General features: G+C 44.8%; 1 protein-coding gene across 3 annotated transcripts in view; it reads right to left on the reverse strand.

Annotated features, from left to right (window-relative positions):
* Positions 1-24,850, reverse strand: part of ELAVL4 (ELAV like RNA binding protein 4) — a 94,111-nt gene that overhangs the window by 22,541 nt on the left and 46,720 nt on the right. For all 3 annotated transcript variants that reach the window (XM_054720819.1, XM_054720818.1, XM_054720820.1), the window contains one exon: positions 806-909. In XM_054720819.1, coding sequence (XP_054576794.1) covers positions 806-909 — 104 coding nt within the window. The remainder of the gene's footprint in view (positions 1-805; positions 910-24,850) is intronic.

Raw genomic sequence — 24,850 nt, forward strand, 5'->3', positions numbered from 1 at the left:
GTCCGGGAAAGGGAGGTGGAGGAGGCAGGCTCCATTCAGGAGCTCACCACTGGCTGTCAGAGGGGGCCTCAAAGCCAATGGCACCGCCTCCTGAAGAACCCCACCAGGTAAAAGTCTGAACTGAGAGTGACAATCCAGCCGCAGAAGCCTTGGTCTGGAGGAGCAGGCTCTGGGCCACTGTTATTTTTCACCTTAACCCTTGCATAGATATTATTTACTGGTCTGATTATTTTCAGATGCCTGGAATGTTCCTTTTTCATTTATTCATTTGTTCCCGTAGATTTTGTACACTAGTTCACTAGTGTATTGATTTTATCACTGATTTTTCCTCTTCAAGTCTCAGGAGGGTCCTCTCCACCTTTAGGTAAAGCCAGGCTGCTCAGCCTGGCACCTGAGGCCCCTGTCTTCCCCCACCCCCCATCCAAACGTAGGCCACACTATTCCATATGCTGTTCCCCACTCACAATATTTATGTATATTTTCAAAGCGTTGCATGTGCTGTTCCCTCTGCCTGGAACAGCTTCTTATCTCAGCTTCTTCCCGTAGCTCAATTCTGGCCATCTCTGCAGACTCAGGTACACAGGCCTTCCATGTTGGGTAGTCATCCCTGACATCCACAGCTCGTGTTCCCTCCCTGTGCTCAGCCCTCACCTCACTCTTCTGTAATGATCTACGTCCCCAGGAAATGTCCTTTGAATAAATAAAGAACACCACTTCCAGCTCCCTCATGGCCTTTATTTATCAGAACAAAGGGATGAAATCAACCAGCGCCTCCCCAATCAGGAGCCAGAATATCACCTCTTACCTTTATGGTTTTGGTCTGGAGTCTGAGTCCATTTAAAGTGTTGATGGCTTTCTCTGCATCCTTTGGATCAATATAGTTAACGAATCCATACCCTAAACTCTGTCCTGTGGAAACATTTTTTAAAAAAGAGAGAGAGAGAGAGAGAGAGAAAGACAGAGAGAGAGAGAGAGAGAGAGAGAGAGAGAGAGAGAGAGAGAGAAAGCTCAATATCTTTATAGAGGAAACACTTCCCATTGCAGTGAATCCAAACCCTCCTAGTATATGGTTCCTGTTATACCAAGATTTACCCACAGGTTGAGAAATTTCAAATTCTTTCATGTTTCATTCTGGTCAGTTTTTGAGCTCACGAAGCTGCCCAAGCTGGGAATGGGTAAGCACTCCTGCACATCCACTCCATACTAGTATATACACCAATGTCCCCTTAATGGAGAAGAGGCAGGACAGGGTAGTGGAAGGAGAACAAGTGTCATTTGTTAGAGAGAACTGAACTGGAGTCCCGGGAATTTCCCTGTAAGCTGTGTGACATCTCAGAAATGTGGGGGAGATAGGAGATTAAATGACTTGATTAAATGATAGGAGAGGGTTGATGAGATACTGTATATAAAATGTCTACCAAATACATTGCTTAGAACATAATAGCTGCTCAACAAAAGACAGCTCTGCTATGCTTAGTCCTATAAAACTGGGGCAAGTGCTGGATGTAGGAGCTGTGTCTGCTGCCTCAGTCACGCCAACCACACCCACACCCAGAGGAATGCAGCAGGATCTGAGCAGCAGAGATTGGAGGAGACATTATAGTGAAGGCATGGCCAGAATTTAAAGCAGTTGCTGCAAATAATTCATTGCCTCCATCATTCCCCTAGCCCAATAATCATAAAAGAGGGGTGGGTTCTATTGGAAAGGACCGAGGAACTCCTAACTCAAAGGGGTGGTGTGCAGGCACATTCTTCAAAGAGGATTTAGCTCCTTTGGGTGGAGATGGCATCCACTTGTCTGCAAAGAGAGGTGGCAAGTGACAGGGCTCCCCCCTAAGTGAAATAAAAATAATGTGTTTGCGATCGTGCCACTGATTATAAATAGTCCATCAGCTCTGCCATGTGTCATCAGCCAGAAATATCATTAGGAAACTTTACATTTACTGACATACCCTTTAAGAAACACAGAGCTCAGGGTGGCTGCAAAACCAGCTGAAACTTCCCAGGCAATGCTATTGATTTGTGGGCGGCAGCAGAGCCGAAGGGGAGGAAAATGACAGGACATCACATGTCAGGGAGGACTGATTACATAAAGCTCCCTTTGGAGTACAGGGGCCGGGGATAGGAGACAATACAACAAAAAGCCTGCCATGTCCTGTTGACAGGAGCCCATTTCAGCAGCCAAAAAAATCTTTCCAACAGCTTCTGTTTTGCTGGTAAATGTCTGTGTTTGTGTCGGTTGTAGGAGGGAACCTGGGAAAACAAGTTGGGTTCTGGATCAGAAAGTGGGTGACTTTATTATCCTTTATAGGAAGGAAACAAAGAGAATCATAAGGAAACTCAAATGCATTTTTTTTTGGTCCCGCAAAAGACAATTCTCTCCATTAGCACATTCCTTTGTGTTTAGGAATAACAACAGAGTTAGAATAGGAAAAGACAGGGGAAGGGGCAAACTTTTCCAGATATGCCCTTCGCCAGCCAGAATTAGTAACTGAAAAAGGAGGAGAGAATGCTGAGCTGCCTCCAGCCGCTGGGACCCTTCTCTTCCCATTTCACTGTGATTGTGGTGTGTGTCCGTCTGTGAGTGTGTACATAGAAGAGTGTGAGAGAGAGGTGTGTGTGAATTACAAGGCCTTGCCACATGTCCCACAAAATTTTCTGCAAATCAAAAAAGTAAAAGACTAATTTCATTGGTTTAAAAATATCATTTATCTTAAACTTGTCTTCACCTCAACAAGCCTAACTAAATTTACCTAATTAAATTCATTTTCAATCACACAAATTTCCATTTTCACCATGCAAATTTATTAGTCCTATTTATCTTGTATATAAGAGAAGCCTTAAAAATGACTGTACTAAAATATTTTTACAGTTATTTATTTTAAACAGTCATGCACCAAGTTGGGCTGCTTCAAAGGGCATTTTCAAAAGCAATAATCTCAATGATAAACCTCAGGTATGGGTTCTAGGAAACGAGTCAGACAGTCAGCCTATCCCACTAAATATTTTGTGTAAAACTAAAATGAAAAAATATAGACAAAACGCTCACCACTTAACTGCAAACATTGAACCTAAATCCAAATAGTTCATAATTCATCACAGTGATGGAATATATGTGGAGGAATTTATCATGCCTATTAGTGATGCATGTTCCCTGATATGCTATCTTTCTTTCTAATTATTCATATGTTTACAGAAATCTGAAATAAATAGTAGAGCAGCTATGATTGTTATACATTCTACATTTTATCTTTACTAGAGGCCCGATGCACAAAATTCGTGCTGCCTCGGCCCATCGCAGCCCCGGCTTCGTCCAGAAGGTGGTTTGGCTGTCCGGTCTAATTAGCATATTATGCTTTTATTATTATAGATTGTGGACCTTTATTTCAGGAGGAAGAAACACTCTCAGGTCTTGGAAAGGTTCTGAAGATCAAGTGAAGGAAAGGACTCCTGACTCATAGTTCCCCCCCTGCCTGTATCAGTCCCAAACCTACCATCACCTTAGTACTTGACTACAGTATTTTCATTATGTGCTCTAGCTTTAGAGAGAGAGACTGTGCTTAATATCAAGAAAGAGGGTGTTCTAGGAAAAGTAAAAACCAGATGAACATCCTTTTAGAAAGCAAGAGGAAAAATGATTGGAGATACTCCTTGATATGAAATAATGAATTGCAAACTCTAAACAGAACACTGCATTGAACAAGAGGAGGGCAGAAGTGGAGAGCTTGCCTGTGAATTGAAAGCTATGAGATAAACTGGCAGCCCAGTGAAACTACCTGTGGTTAACCTAGTTCCCAAACAGGCTTCTTCACGGGCCTCTTGCCATCGCAGGAGTCCTGCTAAGTCGAATAAAAAGTGCTCTATGGAACTAAACACCCTCTTCACAACAGCCTATAGAGGATTAAATCCCTAGGCAGAAAATATAAAATCCAAAGACCCATTTCTTTCAAAATTCTCTTAGCAGTGGGGGAGAGTAAAATAAGGAAGAATTTTGTGTTTTGGTGGCCATATACTGGTGATAGGTTATGGATTTGCAGTTCTGTATTTAAATGTACATAGAGAAATATTGATGAAACACAGTCACAAAAAATACCAACACTATATCCATGGGGACCAAAAGGGCCACCATGCTGGGAAGGCCCAAGGGACCCAGTCAGGAGCCTAGAGCTAAGTGTATGTGTAGGACCCAAACATAGATATGGTCGGTCCTTATGTTATTCTTTCCCTCCCCGCCCCCCAGGCCAAATAACTGCTTTTTCTTTCTTTATTAGCTATAGCAAGATTTGACGATATAGGTATGGTGGCAGTATTTTCAGAACAGAAAATTAAACTTCATTTTTGTTCTCAATTAATGAATTAATTTTGATAGCAAGTTGAATAAATAAAAAATTAAATTACTGAAGTTAATGTTTGCTGAATTAGCAATAAAGAAAACAATCAATAAAGAGGTAAGATATTATGAAATAAAGACTGCCTCCAAAATTTAGAAACTATGGTGAGAACCTGGCTTTTTGAAGCCCAGGTGACCTACAGCCCTTACGTGTGACCAGTCCTTGATAGTCCTGTCCATGGGCACAGGGGAGGGGTCTCCAATGACGACCCATGAGGAGGACATGCATTCTTGATAGTTTGGGCTAGCAACTTAAAATTAGAATGTAGTTTCCAAGGAAAACTTTCACACATAATTCCTACATTTTAAGGCATTTCAGTTGGGTTTTTGATTAAACAGGTTCTTTTCTTAACAAGGTTTTCTTAAATCTGAACCTGAGTATTTCTGTTTTTGTAAATCACACATGCACAACACAAACACATGCCGTGTCCTCCTAGTATGACATGGCGAAATCTCTACTCTGCTATAATAATTTGTATACCTAACTTCTCCCCTTAGAAATCAACCACTTCTCTCCCCCAAAACTAGCTTATAAAGGTTTGCATTACTCAACAAATACTGGCTAAGTGAAAGAATAGATAAACACATTTGTACTAATTCTTCATTTCTGGAAGCATATAACCAGACGTTTTTATGTTTGGGGGAAGAAGAGGTAAAGGGCGGGTCCCTGGGGAAAGGAGAGAACACGACAAAACACTAACATCAGGAATGACTGGAAAACAAAACACAGACAAAAAATGTCCTAGGTGGCCTCTGCAGCATCGTTCAGGTGGACGATAAAACCCATCCCTGCGCACTTTCCACAGAGACTCTGGGTTTCCAAAGTGCTCCCTCCCACCCCACCCCCCATTCTGTTGCATTCAATTCCCACAACAGCCTGTGGGAGAGATAATCATCATTTTACAGATGTGAAAACTGAAGTACAGGGAAAACACTGCTTTTCCCTACGTTACAGAGCTGGATCTTAGTCTAGATCAGGGGATGGGAAAATTGTTTTATACATAGGGTGATATGGCAAATAGTTTAGCATTGGTGGGTCCTCTAGTCCCTGTCATGACTACTCTGCCATTGTAGCATGAAAGCAGCCACAGACGATATGTAAACAAATGAGTGTCTGTGTTCCAATAAAACTTTATTTAGAAAAACAGGCAGTGGGCTCAATTTGTCTTTTGGGCCATAGTCTGCCCCGGTCTAGATCTTTTGACTCCAAATCTGGTATCTTTTGTGATAACCACAGTTACTCCATTTGAACTAAAATGTTTTTGTTTTTTTAAAAAATATATATTTTATTGATTTTTTACAGAGAGGAAGGGAGAGGGATAGAGAGTTAGAAACATCGATGAGAGGGAAACATCGATCAGCTGCCTCCTGCAACACTCCCTACTGGGGATGTGCCCGCAACCAAGGTACATTGCCCGGAATCGAACCTGGGACCCTTCAGTCCGCAGGCGGACGCTCTATCCACTGAGCAAAACCTGTTAGGGCTGAACTACAATGTTATTGACAACTATTTTGAGGCCCTGACATACCTCTGAGGCTTTTTTGAATCACCTAAGAAAAAGCAGATTATTGTTGATAGTTTGCGTTAAGCATTTTTAATTTGTACTTTAACTCTAGGAAGTGTGACCATCATAGCTGATTATAACCCCTCATTTTCTCAGTCATTCTGGACAGAAGTTGTTGTCCCTTGCCTTTGAGGTCATGGGGGTTATGACAGCAGGACTCCGAATGTGACATCCTCATGGCTGATGGCAGCAGCGGAGAAGTTGTCTGTCCCCTTGCAGGGCTGGCCAGAAGGAACCTCAGCATTTCTGCACTGCTAACCTGCACAGCTTGCTCTTTCTGTCTCCAGAAACCTCACAGTTACTTCCCTCATCTTCAAAACCCCCTCGGGGGCTGCCAGATGGGTAGCTGCTGTTGATGAAAACTTCTGAGTTGAGTAAGGAATTTTTGTGGATGTTAGAACCCCTAGCTCAGGCTGAAATTCTGTTCTCAAAGCACATGATAAAATCCCCAGTCACCTCAAGATCACCTGTGCAGCAGTAATCCACATGCTAGGTTAACCAAAGCCAACTCCACACTCCAGGACTCCCTCCCTGCCAATCCTGAGGGCTTTCCTGGCTGTCAGCTGCCTTGAAATCTACTTGAACTCACCCAAAAGAGGGCAGAGAGCTTTGCGGCTGTTACTGCATACATGTGTGTGCGGGGAGTGGGGTGGGGGCTCAAAACCATATTTTCTGTATAATGTTGGTTAAGTCATTTAAGCTTCATCAGCCTGTTCCCTTATCTGGAAAACAGGGATAATCCCTTATCCTCACAATCAAAGGATCACTGTGAGGATTAACTATATTAGCATGTGGACCAAGAACTGCTATAATTTATTCAGTGCCTATTTTATGCCAGGCACTATGCTAAACGGCCTAGTAAGAGGACCTAATAGAAGCCTGTGTGAAATGGGTAGATTGCGCAGATAAGGGAAGGGAGGCTAAGAAGTGTTAAATAACCTGCCCAAAGTCAACCAGGAAGTAGGCTCCAGGGCTAGGATTTGCATGAACCCAGGTCTGTGTGATTTCCCAGCTCATGCCTTCTCTCTATGGGATCTGGCCTCTGTGCCAAGGCACAGCAGAGTGTTGGGCATCAGGTAAGAACTCAAGGGGAGGCACAAACCCTGTGTTGGGGTCTCTTTCCCTCCTTCACACTGACAGGGGCTGCTTTGAGATTCTGGTGCATCCATGGGTCTGCCCTATGCCATCCCTTTTCTGTGAGAGTTTACATCTGTTTGGCTGAGTCTTGATTTTTCTCCTGCAAACTCAAGTGTTTGTAAAGCCAACTAGTCAGAAGATTGATTTTCTTTTAGTAGTTCACACAGTTGTTGCTTAAAGTCTTACTGCTCTAAGTGTATCCCTATACCAGCATCATTGGCATCACCTGGGGACTTGTAAGAACTGCAGCTTCAGCCTATTGCTGTGTGACCCTGGCAAAGTTAAATGAACCTCCCTGCACCTACACATCTTACCCAGAGTCACAGGGAAGGGAAGCACTGATGTGAAAGCTCTCAGAATTTCTTAATATTTGCTATTTCTTTTCATCCCCAAATTTTGCATTCCTACTTTGCCCCTTTCTCTTGCAGTAATCTCATCTGTAAAATGGACTTAATATTATTTTTATGGAGTTATTAGAAGGATTAAAAGTGATAATGCAGGTAAAGTACCTGGTTTATAACAGATGCTCAGTAGATGGTTCCTTTTCTTCCTTCTCCCAGCCCCTTACACTATTGCCTGAGAGGATGCTATCTCCTCAATGAGGCCCAGCTTCCTTGAAGGTGAAGAATGTTTCTGATTTTTTTTTTTTTTTTTTTACCTTGGAGCACATATAACTGGCATCTCCTAAATGGTAGATACTATGAGTGGGCCCCAAAATGACCAAGGGGATTTATTATGTAGAAGGGAAAGACAAATATAAGAAACTAGAGGCCTGATGCATGAAATTTGTGCCAGAGTAGGCCTTTGTGGCCCCCTCTGCTTTGGCCCTCACGGCCCTGTCTGCCTCCCAGGCCCTGCCCCTGCCCATTGGTCATTCCAGAAGGTTGTTCCAGAAGGTCGTTCTCCCATCTGGTCTAATTAGCATATTAGCTCTTTATTATATAGGATAATTATAGTTCAGCTAAAACAATAAATATACCAGAGATTTTTCTTTTACAGCTGTCTATAGGAACAGAGAGGAGGTGGAGACTGATTTTAACTGAGCAGAGCAGGGAAGGCTTCCTGGAGGTGGGGGCTTTTAAGTTGGGCTTCAAAGAAAGAGTAGAATTTTGATAAGGTTCCCTTATCAAAGGATGGGATTCCATTCCTGAGGCTGAATTCAAGCACTATATTACTTTATCCTGTAGGCATTTATTGAGCATTTATTATGTTCCAGGCATATTCACTAGGAATATAGCAGAGAACAAAAAATACTTGGTTTTTGCCATCAGATTTGAGATGAGGGAGTAGGATACGGAACATATAAAAACTATAAAGTTTGTCAGATGATGGTGAATTCTAGGGAGAAAATAAAGCAGAGAAAAGGAAAAGGCAGTGTATGTGTGTGTGTGTGGGGGGGGGTGAAGTTGCAATTTTTTAACACAGTAGTCAGGTAAGGCCTCACTGCTAAGGTGACATGAGAGCAGAGACCTGAGGGAAAGGAGGTAGCCAGTCCCCCCATCTGAGGGAAGGGCATTCCAGACAGAGGGAATCTCCTGTGCAAAGGCCCTGAGGCAGGGGGATGCTTGGCATGTTGGAGCAATGGCACAAGTGAATGTGAGGGCCACTTACCATGGCACTTGTCAAATGACTGAAAAGAGGAAAGGGCCATCCCTTGTTTCTTCAAGCTGATTCTACAGTGCTGCTGAGGAAGACGTGTGACAAGCACTCTAGTGCCTCCCCTGGGCCTTACAGATCAGGTAAACACTTTCACTGACACACCTTTTCAAAATGACCTCTTAATGTGTCTCTGTTCCTCATTAGGTAAGGGGAAGTGGAGGCCAAAATGGTATTTTATTCATCTCTGTATGCCCAAGGTCTGTGATATCTTTTGAACATCCAGTAAATGTCTGTTGGTTGAATGAATCAATATTATCTATTTACATCCTCTTAATCACCCTCAATTACCCACATACCAAACAGAAAGGCACAAGGAAGAGTGGCAAAATCTCCTACCAGGGTACCACCTGAGTCTAGATGCTGGTAAGAGGTATGGAACCAGATCCCAGGAGACACATGTGAAAGACTCGTGGGCTGTAGAGTGAAGGACAGAAGACTCTCAAGGTGCTCAAAGTCCCTTCCAATATTTAAAAGGCTGTCATAAAAAGGCAGGGGTAGATTTACTCTGTGGGGGCCTCAGGGGGAAGGTAAGAATCAGGCAATAGAAGAGGGAGTAGATTTTGCTTTGACAAAAGTATGAACTTTTTTTTTTTTTTTTTAAATTTCTTTATTGATTAAGGTGTCACATATTTGTCCTCATCCCCCCATTCCCATCCTACCCCTCTCCCCACGCATGCCCCAATCCCCTGTTGAACTTAACCGTTGGATAGGCTTATATGCATGCATACAGGTCCTTTGGTTGAACTCTCCCCCTCCCCCCACCCTCCCCCTACCCTCCCCTATCCTCCCTCTGCGGCCCGATAGTCCGATCGATGCCTCCTTGCTTCTGGTTCTGTTCTTGTTCCTCAGTCTATGTTGTTCATCATTTCCTCTAGATGAACGAGATCATATGTCACTAGATATATACTAATAAGAACTGAATGTGAGACGAGCAATAATATTTATGCTGACAGGCAAATGAATCAATCTGTAGCGAGCTTCCCCCTGGACCAACAGTTCTTTTGAGACCCAATTTCGATGTCCAGTAGTTCCTTATGTGTACATGTCAGCACTGACCCCTCAGCTCTGGATGGTGGACAAATGGTGGTAATGGAGGTCCGACTCCCTCTGGTTTGGTCTCGGCCGAACCCAGGGGCACGGCGTCACCCGGACTAAGGGGCACGTGGCCTCACCCATACCCAAGGGGCGCGTGGTCTCACCCGGGCCTGGGACCCAGCCTCACCCGGATGGATCCAGGGGCGCACGGCCTCACCCGGACCCAGGATTTGGCTTCACCCGTACCCAGGGACGCTTGGCCTCTCCCAGACCCAGGGGCACGTGGCCTCACCCGGGCTTAGTTGCACAAGGCCTCACCTGGATCCAGGGACACATGGTCTCTCCCGGACCCAGGGACGCTTGGCCTCTCCCAGACCCAGGGCCACTTGGGCTCACCCGGGCCTAGGTGCACGAGGCCTCACCCGGATCCAGGGACACATGGTCTCACCCAGACCCAGGGACGCTTGGCCTCTCCCAGACCCAGGGCCACTTGGGCTCACCCGGGCCTAGGTGCACGAGGCCTCACCCGGATCCAGGGACACATGGTCTCACCCAGACCCAGGAACGTTTGGCCACTCCCAGACCCAGGGCCACTTGGGCTCACCCGGGCCTAGGTGCACGAGGCCTCACCCAGATCCAGGGACACATGGTCTCACCCGGACCCAGGGACGCTTAGCCTCTCCCAGACCCAGGGCCACGTGGGCTCACCCGGGCCTAGGTGCACGAGGCCTCATCCGGATCCAGGGACACATGGTCTCACCCGGACCCAGGGATGCTTGGCCTCTCCCAGACCCAGGGCCACTTGGGCTCACCCAGGCCTAGGTGCACGAGGCCTCATCCAGATCCAGGGACGCGTGGTCTCACCCGGACCCAGGGACGCTTGGCCTCTCCCCGACCCAGGGCCACTTGGGCTCACCCGGGCCTAGGTGCACGAGGCCTCACCCGGATCCAGGGACACATGGTCTCACCCGGACCCAGGGACGCTTGGCCTCTCCCAGACCCAGGGCCACTTGGGCTCACCCGGGCCTAGGTGCACGAGGCCTCACCCGGATCCTGGGACACATGGTCTCACCCGGACCCAGGGATGCTTGGTCTCTCCCAGACCCAGGGCCACTTGGGCTCACCCGGGCCTAGGTGCACGAGGCCTCACCCGGATCCTGGGACACATGGTCTCACCCGGACCCAGGGATGCTTGGCCTCTCCCAGACCCAGGGCCACTTGGGCTCACCTGGGCCTAGGTGCACGAGGCCTCACCCGGATCCAGGGACACATGGTCTCACCCAGACCCAGGAACGTTTGGCCACTCCCAGACCCAGGGCCACTTGGGCTCACCCGGGCCTAGGTGCACGAGGCCTCACCCAGATCCAGGGACACATGGTCTCACCCGGACCCAGGGACGCTTAGCCTCTCCCAGACCCAGGGGCACGTGGCCTCACCCGGGCCTAGGTGCACGAGGCCTCACCCGAATCCAGGGACACATGGTCTCACTGAATATTCCCGTTGAATGTGTCCCTTATGCACGTGGTTGAAATCTGGTGTCATCTCCCACAGACCACTAGATGCCCTCGTTTCTGGGTCTCCAATGGGGTGTAGATAAGCTACTGCCTTAGGCACTCAGCAAGGATTACAGCAAAAACTGTAGTTTCTTCCTCCTGTCTGAGTGGCCCTGGAGCAGTCCGACTAGAACATCAGATCATCTGGTCCGCTGCCAGAGGGCAGGCCACCCACATGTATAAGCCGTTGCTTGGGGCGCAGGTGTGCCTGCAAGACTTGCGGGGCAGGTCTTCAAAACGTGCGGGGCGGGTCCCAGGGCGGGGCGGGGTCTCAGGGCGCCAACAGGCCATGGTGCGGCGAGCCGCGATGGCTGTGAGTCTGGTCCTTCTGCCTTCCACGTATCTAAGTCCCCTCGTTCCGCACTCCAGCGCAGCAAACACTGATTGCTGGGCGCACCTCCGCAAGAGTCCCGCCTCTCCCCGCAGGCATCTGGGTCTCCCGGGGTTCGCCAGAAGATGGGTTTCAGGGTGATGGAGAGCTAATCTCCCTTAGGTTTGGAACAAAAGCCCCTTTCCCCCGCCACCAGCCAGACCCACGCACCTCCACACCTCATCCCCTCCGATTTCGCTGGGTGCGAGGCAACAGAACAGCCTTTAACCTCCGCCGCTATCTTTTTCAAACTTCTCAATTTGTACTTCTTAATCCCTTCATTTCAGTCAACTCTACTGAAGTCTAGCGCCGCCGGGAGGTGCACGGAAAGGGCGCCCGGGCCTCCGTCCGGTGCGCAGTGCTCGCGTCCCGCGGAACCAGGCGCGCGAGGGCCGCGCGGCTGGGACGGGCGCTGGGTGGCCGCCGAGCTCCAGGCACCGCCATCGCCGCGTTCCGGACGTCGCCGCCGCGGCGTCCCCCCCAATTTATACTTCTTAATCCCTTGAATTCAGTCAACTCTACTGAAGTCTAGCGCCGCCGGGAGGTGCACGGAGAGGGCGCCCGGGCCTCCGTCCGGTGTGCGGGGCGTGCGGCCCGCGGCACCAGGCGCGCGGGAGCTGCGCGGCGGGGACGGGTGCTGGGAGGCCGCCGGGCTCCGGGCGCCGCCGCTGCGGCGCGTCCCCAGCGTCCCGGGCCGGGCGGCCTGCGGGGGCGGCGGAGTTGCGAAAGTGAGTGAGTTTCCCAGGGTTTCGCCCGGAATGGGGTTCAGTGCAATCGGAGCCGGTGCTCAGCGCACTCCGGAGCCTTTATCTCCTTCTTGCCAGTGAACGCCGGCCAGGTCATCAGCCGCCCCCTCCTCTCTGGTTCCATCCTCCCCGCAGGCGCGTGTGCTCGTGTCTCCGCCTGTTTCTCCATACCTCAGGCTTTTACGGCTTCCCCGACTGTCCCCGTGGCCTTCTCCTTCCCCCCAGCTGTGGGCATCTCAGTCCACCAACCTCCCCGCGGCTCTGGACGATGCCCGTTCCGACCTCCAGCTGCACTCTTGAAACTGTTGTGCCCGGCTGCAGGTTAGGTGTTTAACCTATGCCGCCATCTTGGTTTCTCCAGTATGAACTTTTTAATAATGATTTTATGAGGGTGTGGGCTGCTATGTGAGGCTACCCCATGACTAGAATTATGGCAAATGTGAAGGCAGACCTACATTTTATCAGGAGATGCTACAGCAGATAGCAAGATGGGCCCATAGATCCCTTCTAATGCTAAGATTCAAAGATTCTAAATTACATTTATTTAGACCCATGCTCACAACTGGTTTCAGTTTATTCTGATTTTTAATTGAGAAAATAAGAATAATAGTTATTTATTAAGTACCTACTATAGACCAAGCACTTTACATACATCATTATTTAAATCTTTGCAACCTCTGAAGCAAGCCTTTCTACAGAAGGGGAAACTGAGTCCCAGAAAGGAGAAGTAACAAACCCAAGGTTATTTGGCTAGAGAATAATAGCCAGACTCATACGCCTGCCCTTGTAGGACAGCCTTTCAGCTGTGCCCAGTTTTCAGTGCTCATCTGTGTGCTAAACACCTGCCCTGACGGAGCACAGTGTGCCTGAGACTTTGAGAGAGGCTCAATATATTCTAGAGAGGCTCAACATAGTCTAGTACTGTCTCCAAGTTCTCATTCTTTCCATTTAATTCCAATATATACCCCAAATTATCCCATTCCTATCTTCTAACTTGGTGTGTCTGTCAGACTATACCTGTTACATCACAGAATTGCAGTCTTGGAAAGGACTTAAAAGTATCAATCATTTTCAGGTCTATTCTTCCACAGATTTAGAAAGTGAGGACCAAAGAAGAAGCAAGGAATTCATGGTCTAGTATGAATCGACAATGATAGTCTTAAAGTACTGGTTAGGTGTTATGACAGTGAGAAGGAGAGAGGGTTTCTGGAGGATATACCTGAGCTGAGACTAATTTGAAAAGACTGGTAGGAGATAGCAGGCAAAAGACAGAGAAGAACACTCCAGGCGGAGGGGACAGCATGAGCATCCATCCCTTCAGGAAAGTGGACTGCCACTGAGTTTATAGCCATCACTTCCAGGAGGCCAAGGATTGTTGATATCAACCTGGACTGTTAATGCTATTTCTAAGCAGAATCTGTGCTCAGCTGCATAGATGAGATCTCCTCATACCTCTGGCAGGGCCTCAGGAGTCATTAGACATCTGAAATTTTTAGTGTGTCTGTTCTCTGCCAACAACAAACACTATTAAAAAAGACAGGACCCAGCCTTACTTATTCTGAATTCCCAAAGTATTTAAAGTTATATTGAGCCAGTACTTGGTTATTTCCAGAGGCTACATCCTGGCTTCCTAAGTAGATGTGATTTCCCAGAGGTTGAGAACTCATCCTGTGGCATCAAGATGGCAACAAGCAAAGCACTTGGCCCATAGTGGGCATTCGATACAAGCTCACTGAACCAAATGCATTCTCAATGGGCCCTAAGTTCCTTAGGGCAGGGTCAGGGGTCTTATTAATCTGGTATGACCAATGTCTGGCACATAGTAGGCTTTCAATAAATTTATGTTGAATGGATGAATGAATTCAATAATCAAATGAACAGTATCAAGAATAGTTATCATTTTTTTTAGTGCTTACTGTGTGCCAGTAACTGTACTGAGTGCTTAATTTCTCTCCCACCCCAACTTTATTGAGGTATAATTGACAGATAGAATTGTGAGATATTCCAAGTATACATCATGATGACTTGATATACATATACATTGTGAAAAGATTCCTACCATCTAGTTAATAGTACATATTTCTCTTTTTGTTGTTGTTATACCTGAGTGCTTTACTTCTATCTTCTCATCTACTTCCCCAAACAATCCTACAGGTAAGCATTATCACTGCCATTTACAATCAAGGACACTGATGTCCAGAGGTCTCAGATCCCAAGACCATCTGGCTCCAAAGCCCGCACAGGCTTTAATAGTATCTTCTGATTTCAGAGACAATATTATTGAATTCTTCAAGTGACGTGAAACAATGCCTCTGTTAGAGGGTGAGGCACATGGGAATTCACAAAGTGTACACAGGGATTTCAGCAGTCCCCAAAGCAGGAAGGACCGGTGACAAAGCTACACTCTTTCATAAAGAAAACCAACCAATTCTCAAAGGAGTGTCCTTTTTTTTTTTTTTTAAACTTCTTTTGGTTTGTCCTATAAAATAAATTGTTACAAATGACAGTTCTTATACATTTCTATAACAAACCTCAATAAATGAAAAAAAAAAAAACGGAACTAATTTGAGCCCTACTTTTCTTATGTCTTTCCAAGAAAGAAAGGTGATTCACAAGATAAAAAGTAACTATCAAGTATTGCTTAAAAAGAAACAGAAAGAAGAATATATTTTAGGTAATGTACCAGGGACAATAGAAGCTTCCTGACAACTATCTCACCTTCAGCATTTGTCACACAAAAAGAAGTGTTCCGATGGATAACCCTGGGGCAATGAAATATTCTTAATCAAAACAACATGAAATCAAATTATGTTCAGAAGATTTTACTGATAGGAAAGAATAGTCACACAATTAAAAATATTTTTGACAAGGGTTGAAATAAAAAGTTGGGGGATTTGGCAAATTCCCAGCTAGCCAGAGAAATGAACCAGCACTCTTACTTCTTGGTTGGCTACTCTCACATGAAACAAAGATCTGATGTCAAATAGCCAAGACTCCACCCAGAATGTATGTGAACCCACAGGTGATTCCTGAAAGGCAGCTGATGTTAGATGAGGGTTTAGTATCAAAGGAAGGAGAGGTAGAAAAAGTTATCAGGCGAATGCTAATTACATACACTGTAATTAGCCTTTGGGCAAAATGGGACTGTCTGTGGGTGAAATGTCTGCGGGTGAAAGGAACTGTTGAATTTAGGGCACTAAGACAATGACTCCAAATCTCCCATCAGACACTATTCTTAAAAAGGGCAGGTGAAGGGGCCTGATATCATGTTGGGATTTAGATTATAGGAGATAAGTTATGTGAGAGGGCTTGGCACAAGGTAGATGCTTCTCAAATGTTAACTGAATATATATCTATGAAAACTGCCTTTATTCAAAGTAAAAGGAAATCCATGGCTTTCTATGAGGGAGGGGAAGTAAATAACGTGTCTCTGTAGAGATAAGTCAGGATGTCAAATATGAGCTGGAGAAGGACTTTGTCTGAAAATCTCTGTCAATGTGTCATTTCTGAACAAAGGGTTTGGGCTCTCTGGCCATGGACTTACACTAATAGCTGTGTGAAATGCAGAGATGAATGCCCCCGTCCCTGTTGTCAAGAACGTCATTGATAGTACAGTACCAGACGTGAAGCTCACATCCACGGTCTGACAGCTCAGTTCAGTTCCAACAAATGTTTAAAAAGACAGAAATTCCCCAGATCCAGGAAAAGGAAGAGAAACAAGAAGCAAAAGTATGTCTTCCCTTTTCATCACCATTCAGCTTGCAGGTAAGAAAGAAAAAAAAAAGAAAAGAAAGAAAAGAAAACCCAAGCCCAAAATAATTCATACGCAAGTGTGATAAGCCTCACTACACTGAGTCAGGTACCTAGGGAGGCAGCGATGAAGGAGTGTCCAGGAATGCACGTGAGACTCACAAAATGTGAACACCTTCTAATGGATCAGTTCTTTTGGGCAATGGAAAATGAAATGTCATCCTGATGATCAGGAAATAGAATGAACCCATAATTTAAATCATGCCCAGTACACGCTCAAGTACTCCATAATTTTCAATTAGAATGCCTATAGCATGTGACAGGGCTGTGCTGGTGGCAGAGAGGGGGATCAAAATGGTACCCTTTTCTGTCCCTCTTGAGAGTTGGTAAGACTCTCTAAGGCCTTCATTTGCCCACTCACATGCGGAAGCAGATGTTACCTCTTTCTTAACAAAAGGGACGAGGCCATCATGTAGGAACTGTCCCAAACTGCCTCCTTCCCTTCCACCCACAAATTTACCCCTAATGCAGCTCCACTCTTTCCTCCTGGTTTAGAATGTATAGTCCACAAAATGCTGAAGAAAAAAAAGCTTCCTTGAGTAATGAATGCTATGTGTTATATATTAAAATTTATAACGTACATTAACATAGACTGAGGCACATTAACATAGACTCAGAAAAGGAGTGACAAAAAACACACCCCTTTTTAGGTTGGTTCACTTCAGTCTCCCAAACTCATTTGGTCACAGAATTCCTTTTAAAAAATCATATTATCTATTACACATCTTTGGGAAAGACTTTTAGATGCGATTCCCAAATAAACATTACTCTTTGAAACAGGACTGAATACTGTCTCAAGATTAATTACCCTAAGGTGGGGGAGGGGTCTGGGCCCCAACTCTGAGCTAGGATTTCTGAGATACCGGAGGGGCCAGCAGGAAAGAAGGAGACCAAGCCAGAGAATACTCCGAAGGTCTCTTTTCACGGTGACACTCCATCATTCTGTTTCTCAGAAGACATCATGTAGACATGCTTCTGGGGTAATACAGTCCCAGGGCAGAGATACATAGTGGGGAGGGTGTCAGACATCCGAGGACATATTTTCATGTCAGTATAAGTTGTACAAGTTTGGTTCTAGCTCACCTGTGTTAGTAACCAGCATGCAGTGAGCTCAAGGAGTTTCACTAGAAGAATCAAAGACCCAAGGAAAAAACAAACAAAATTGTGTGTGGCTGTGTGGACCCCCAAGCAAGCGCACACACATATAGGTGCACACATACAGGCACACACATGCACATGAGCTATAGTTAACTAACTAGGCATATAGCAGTGGAAGGCAGTGTATAGTGTTGCAGATTAAAATAGAGGCTTTGGAGTCAAACAAACATGGATTCAACTTTGCTCTGCCACTTAGAAGCTGTGTGACTTTGAACAAGTTACTTAACCTTTCTGAGCCTGTATCCTCACCTGTAAATAAGGCTAATAGTAACTGATCCTTACAGAACTGCTGTATGAATTTTATTACTCTACGTCAGGTGCTGTTCTGAATGTTTTAAATATATTGATGCTAATAATAATCCTATCAATATCCTTATTTTACAAATGAGAAAATGGAGGCACACAGAGAGTAAGAATTTGCCAGCTATATAGCCAGTACGTGGTGAAGCTGGGATGCAAATGCAGGCAGTCTAGCTCTTAATCACTAGGCTATCTTGCATACCACAGTCCTGGATAGGTCCATGATATTCCCCTGGACGACACAGACACAAATACACAAACACCTACACCTCCCCGTCATCTCTGGCTTTTAAAATGTGCTGTGTTTATCACTGGTTTATTACATGATGCAGTTCAAGTGGAAAGCGTGCAGACACCAGCTTCCCAAACACAAGGATCCTATCTGGCTGCTCAAGGGACGCAGGAACGAACGCATCCCTGAGAAATGTGGTTCATTCTGAACGATGACTCACAACCACTATCTTCACAAACAGCCTGCTAATTAAACTTCCTTATGAACTCTGCTAACTAATTTTTCCAATGCATGGAGGAAAAATCATTCATTATAGACCGGAATCCAAAATCTAATAGTAACGGCACAAGTAGGATCTGTGGCATTGTAATTTGATCAGCTTGAGCATTAATAACAGACACTGATGTCTGAGAGAGTTAATCAGCTTTTGTTGATTTGCGCACAGATAACTGAACAAAACATCTGGAAGACAGACCATAAAACAAAGCTAGCTTATCACAGGGTTGGGGAGGGGGGGGGCGGTTAGTATTTGCTTTACCCTCATAAATCCCCTGCTTACAATGTCCTATCTTCTGGGTGACCACTGTAATATCCTGAATTGGTATAGCACTTAGCGACTTACCAACACATTAGCAGCTCATCTGATGTCACAACACAGTAAGGTGGAAGAAGCCTGTGTTATTATCCCCATATTATACACAACCATCTGAAGCACAGAATTGCTTGGTCCACTTAAAGTCCCACAGCTACGGCCAGAATGAGAAATTGGTGGAACCTTCCATTTTATCATGTTGCCACTCCTAAATGTGGCCTGATTTTAAAAACAATCTCAAAAATCATCCTGACATTTTCAAATATTGAACGAAAGGCTTTCATTTATAATCTTCCAGAACCACTAAAGCGGCTGTTCGTTATCCCTGTAGCTATTTCTGAGGCTTACTGGAATGCATCCTACACAGCCACACTCACGACTCAGGATGAAACAGCAAGAATGCGGGGGACACTCCAGGAACGTCTCTTGTCCCAATTGGCAGCAGCATGTGGTCAGACAGACATGGATGGGCACACAGGCAGCATGGCCACTTGCCAGCTGTGTGACCTTGGGTCAGTCACTTGAAACTCCAGGGGCCTTAGTTTCCTTGGCTAAAGAATGGGCCATCCTTACCTCTGGGGATGAAATGAGATAAACAGATGGCATCTAGCAGTGCTTAATAAGTGTGAGTTCTCATTCCACTTCCCTGCTTTCTCATATGCTGTCTCCTACTTCCTACTTGGAATCACATAATGGAGGACTGAATTAGGAAAAGATATTCCATTTCCCTTTCCTCTCTTTATCCATTTGTTGGCCCAGGGGTAGGATCGTTGGTGAGAGGGGGGAAGAAGTTATGAGACAGAAGGGAGCTCTTCCCCTTATAGGTTGCTTTAATTTACAAGTGCCCTCACAAGGACCACCCTGAGAAGGTAAGGTAAGGATTTATCTTTTTACTGAATATTGAGAGAATGGAAGTCCAAGGGGAAAAAGTGACTTAGGCAAAACCACCAGTTAAGTGTGTATCTGAGTGAAGGCTGGGGGATGGGCCGGACTTCATTAAAGTCTGCCTCACTTCTGGTTGGTTCATTGCACTGTGTCTGGTATTTCTGACAAGGAAGGATTTGGATGGAATATATGTTTCAGGGTGAGGAGCTTGCTGGGAACAGAAAAATATGGCTGAGGATGAGTTCCAGTTTCCAAGTTGAGGACTAGGAAGTAAGAGGAACATTCAATTTTCCTGTGTGTTGTCAGGCTCAGGGTCCTGGGCAGTGGGGAAACTGCCAGAACTCACTGGAACTAGCAGGAACCTTCACCAGGAAGACGGAGGCAGAGGACTGAAGTTCCAGGGTGCCCAACCTCGGGGTTTGAGGACTGAAGAGACTTGGAGCCAGGAACACCTCAGCTCAAGGCGGCAGGCAAGCAAGCCCCTTCAAAACACCTCCTCTGGCCCCTGCTGACACATGTGTCCATGAGACAGGAACTCCGCCAAGGCAGCTTCTCTGGGTCTGCCTGCTCTGGCCACGAAAAACAAGTCAATCAAACCAACAGGAGTTCAAGCAAGAAAACGAGCAAAGGAAAACACTATGTATATGATCTCAGGCTCCACATCTCATCTGTGTACAGCTGGCAACTCTCTCCACAGCTGTGGGTGTGGTGGGAACAGGGGTGGCGCTGGGATCCTGGCTTCTGCTTGAGAATGGGCTCAAGTTGTCAGCATCTAGTTTTCTTTAATATAAAGAAACTTAGGCTAGGTGGTCTGTTACTTCTCAGAGAAGTTACCTCACCACATTTAATTCCCAAATTTTCCTTCTCATCGCCTGTTACCATTCTATATCCATTTCCTAGTTTTGCCTTGCTTTGAAAAAAAAAATCTATGGGTATTTTAGTTTTAGCTCTTTTCCATATTATCTTATAAGCCATTGCAAATCCTTTTCGGATCAAATGGCATATAACTAAGTAAGAAGAAGGCGGAAAGAGAGGGCAGGACAGAAAAGAAGCAAAGCAAAGAAAAAAGAGAAGGACAAGGAAAATAACAAGCCAAGCGCTCTTGACTCAAGTCTTCTTTGGGCTGCACTGGCCTCATTTTTAAAGTGAGTACATATATTGCCTCTATTGGCTATTTCAACAGCGTCAGAGGAAGTACTAAATCTAAAAGCCTTTGAATATAAAAAGGAAGGAAAAATATTGAGGGTTAATGAGTATACATTTTATGATCAGACCACCAATAAAATGATTTAATTTGATTCACGATGTTTGTGAGAAGTTTCTTAGCGGCCATAGAAATTAGAGTAATTACCCTAACTAGCTGTGTCCACTTAATGTTGATGGGGCCTCGCATCTCACCAGATATCCAACGACAAAACAAGGGCCAAGCAGAAAACCAAACTTATAAGGCAGCGAGAAATTGAAGTAGGTGGGAAGTCACTGAGAGAACAGGTACCTGACCTCAGTGAGATAGACAATGATTCTCAACTCACAGATGCCATGAGAAGTCTAAATATTGACCAGCTCCTTCTGTGTTAGATCAGGTTATTTATTTAACAAATTTGTTTATTCTGTGTTAGATCAGCTTATCTGGAGACTTGGGTTCAAATCTCTGCCCCACTACTTATTAGCTGTGACCTTAGATAAACACTTAACCTCTCTGAGTTTCAGTTATTTCAACATAAAGAGAGTACTTACCCACAGAGTAGTCCTGACTGTTCTATTCACTATCCCTTGCAGATGTCTCTGAAGCTTGGCTCAGCTACTTCCTCTGCATGGACCTGTCTCCTACAATCTAGTCTTTACCAAGTTCAAGGCTCACTTCTATCTGACACTTGTTCCGAGAACCCCAGCCCACGGCCATCTTTTTCTCCTTGAACACGTATAGCTGATGTCTTCATCTTCATTCAGCAGAGGCAGAGTGGTAAGGTAACAGAAACAGAATGGCCATGGTTTTGCAGTCAGACAGATCTAGCCCCACTGTCCAGCTAACTGATTCTAAGCCTTGGCTTCCTTATCTGTAAAATGGGGATGATACTACTGATCATGCATAACTGATAGAAAGCTTCAGTGAGGTAACATATATAGCTGACACATAATAGGCATTCCATCAAACCTCCAACTTTGCTGTATTGTTAGAGCATGTTTGTGCTATCTTTCCAATGAAATATAAGAGCCAGGGTCAGGAAGAGTGAGTTTGGGCTGAGGTGAAAAACAAAACAAAAATGCCCATAAAACAGCAAAGTGGACGTGTACGTGATATGCATTATGAGCAGGCTCCCTGCCCCATCCAGACTGCAGGCTGCTGTAGGGCCCGTAATTTGTCCTGGCTTCCCTGACTCATTGCCTCTTTAGCAGCAATACGTGGGCCCAAACTATGTCTAAACCTCTTGGCTTCCTTACAGACCCAGATACAGAATTTCAGAGAAGAGAAGGGAGTAACGTTTATCTGGTCTGAGAAGGACAGACACAAAATAAATACTCTTGGCTGATTGAAAATGTTCTGCAAAGGTAAAAGCCTTATACAAATATATGGTCTCAATCTGAATTTTATCTTCTCTCCAAACTAGAAAAATCTTCTTCTATCAAAGCTCCATTTGGGGACTGTAGAGAAAACGAAAAGGCAACTTAAAGATTTTTATTTCTTATAAGGACTAGAGACATACAGAGCTCATCAGCTAAGAGCACTAAGAGAGATGTGGAATGGGGGTGAGGGAGCAGATTGAAAAAGGAAATCACCACTACCACGCCTCCCAGAAGACAAGAGAAACGTGAATTTCCCATTAACACATCTCAGAAAGGCTTTCTTCCTACCCTGAAGCTGATGACTTACATTTTTAGATAATGTGTGGAAATTTCGGTTTGACATCACTTTCCTGCTTAGTTCCTAGTCTCAATCAACCAGGTCATTTTACAGAGAAGAGGGGAGTGAGCAAGTGAGCATGTGTGGGAGTGTGTGTGTATGTGTGGGGGGAAGGAAAGGAGGCTGGTGAACAGGGAATTGGGCTTACGAACCAAACAGTCAGCTAAAGTACAGAAATAGAAAAGCCTTAAAATACCCAGGCCTGATTCACATCCTAGGTAAAAATCCTTTGAGACATCTCTCCTGGTTATCCGAGTTTGGAAGCAGGGCAGAATCGTCTGGTTCGGAAGGGAAGATGAAGAGGACGATAGCCAGGGGGCAAAAGGAAACCATACCTGACTACTGCCATCCTTGGGGGTGGGGTGAGGGAATTGTGTCAATAGAAGCAGATTATATCTGTATAAACTCTAAACTTCATAGCTTCACTCAATTTCCAACCTGTCCTAATTAGAAAGGATGGGGGGGGGGTCTTTGATTGCCCTTGATGGATGTGTAAGAGACACAATGATTAGGGTCTGCTGGTTGCACTTAACCTTCTGACATTTTCCAAATTCCCCTTAATAAGGCAGACTTCTATTCCTCCATTTTGTAATCCCATTCGGCTGCCAAATCCTCTCCATACTTAAAAATTTTCCATTCACACTCAACAATATATCTCCCCAAGTCAACAAATTGAAATTATTTTACTGTTCTTTGTGAAATACATATAAGGTGACTGGACAGAGGTGATAGATAAAATGACAAATGCAAATATGCCTGATTTTCCTCTGAATTTGGGAGACACATTGCACTGTACCAAGCATATTTGTAAAACCAGCAGCAAAATGTACTGATAAATGCCACTATTTCCTCTACCCTTCCTGTCACTAAGGAATATCCCTCTGATGTGCATGAGTCTGTTTCTGTTTTGTTTTGTTCATTTGCTTTGTTTTTTAGATTCCCAGGTAAGTGAAATCATGCGGTATTTGTCTTTCTTTGTATGACTTATTTCACTTAGCATAAAACTACTCTCCAAGTTGATCTATGCTGTCGCAAATGGTAAGATTTCCTTCTCTTGATGGCTGAGTAATATTCCATTGTATATATGTACCACAGCTTTTTTATCCATTAATCTATCAGTGGAGTCTTAAATGAAGATGGGTTGCTTCCATATCTCGGCTATTGTAAATAATGTTGGAATGAACATAGGGGTGGCATATAGTTTTCTGACTTAGTTTTTTTTCATTTTCTTCATGTATCTACCCAGAAGTGGAAGGGTCATATGGTAGTTCCATTTTTAATTTTTGAGGAAACTCCATTCTACTTTCCATCGTGGCTGTGCCAATCTGCATCCTAGCAAAGTGCACAGGGCTTCCCCTTCTCCACATCCTCACCAACACTTATTTGTTGTCTTTTTTATAATGTCCATTCTGACAGGTGTGAGGTGGTCTCTCATTGTGGTTTTGATTTGCATTTCCCTAATGATCAGTGATGTTGAACATCTTTTCATGTGTCTGTTGGCCATCTATCTATATGTCTTCTTTGGAAAAATGTCTATTTGAGGTCCTCTGGTTTTAAAAAACATTGAGTTGTATGAATTCCTTATATATTTTAGATATCAACTCCTTATTGAATATATTGTTTGCACCAATATAATTATTTAAATGAGCTACTCTTTTTAAAGCATTTAATAGTGCTCAGAACACCCATAAGGCACGCAAAAACATACAAAAGCTGCTGTTGTCATTTTTCTTTTTCTTTGCTATGTGCTGTAAGAAATTATGCCAATAAACTCACCTTAGGGCTGAATGAACATTTCAGGAGTGAATTCAAAGCACTTACGTATTTCAGGATTTTTCAGAACCTTTTATTGTTTATAAAGTTATTTCAGAAGTAAAACTCAATCAAATTCCCATAATGTCCCTATTTAACAGTGAATGAGGTAACTTAAAGCGATCTACAACCCTCACTCTCCTGTCCCTCTTCAGCCCGAGAGACTGAATTCCAGGTGCCTCTTGGCCTCAATGCTGTAACAGACTCCCCTCCTCCCATCCCACTGCTGTTGTCCATGTCCCACATCTCATCTACTGAGAGGGACACACAGAATTATTAGCACTTTCCAAAAAAGAACGGAAGTTACCCAGTGTCACCAACTCAAAACTGACTTGGTTCCTTTAATTAGAGATGTGATTCCTGATACAAAGGCAGTGAGTACTTATTCACCCGGCTGTCCACAGCAGTGAAGTGTCTTTTTTTTTTTTTTTTTTTTTTTTGGCCTTATTCTGCCTTTTCCACAGAGTGAGAACATTAACTAAGCCAAAGATGTGTTATAAAGGAAGAAATGAGGAGATGGGTTAGAGGTGGGGTTTAGAAAATGTTATCTTTGTTGGTTGGGCTGCAACTTTGGACCAACTTAATTTTGGGGTATGCTTAACTTCACCTGGCGATGCTGCTTCATTAACTGCTGCTTCCAAAGACATGCCCTGGCTTCACTTCCTTTGTCCAAATCACAGGAGAATAAAAAGGCTGCTGTTCAT

This window comes from Eptesicus fuscus, chromosome 9 (assembly GCF_027574615.1).
Source record: "Eptesicus fuscus isolate TK198812 chromosome 9, DD_ASM_mEF_20220401, whole genome shotgun sequence".
In the NCBI taxonomy this organism is placed as follows: Eukaryota; Metazoa; Chordata; class Mammalia; order Chiroptera; family Vespertilionidae; genus Eptesicus; species Eptesicus fuscus.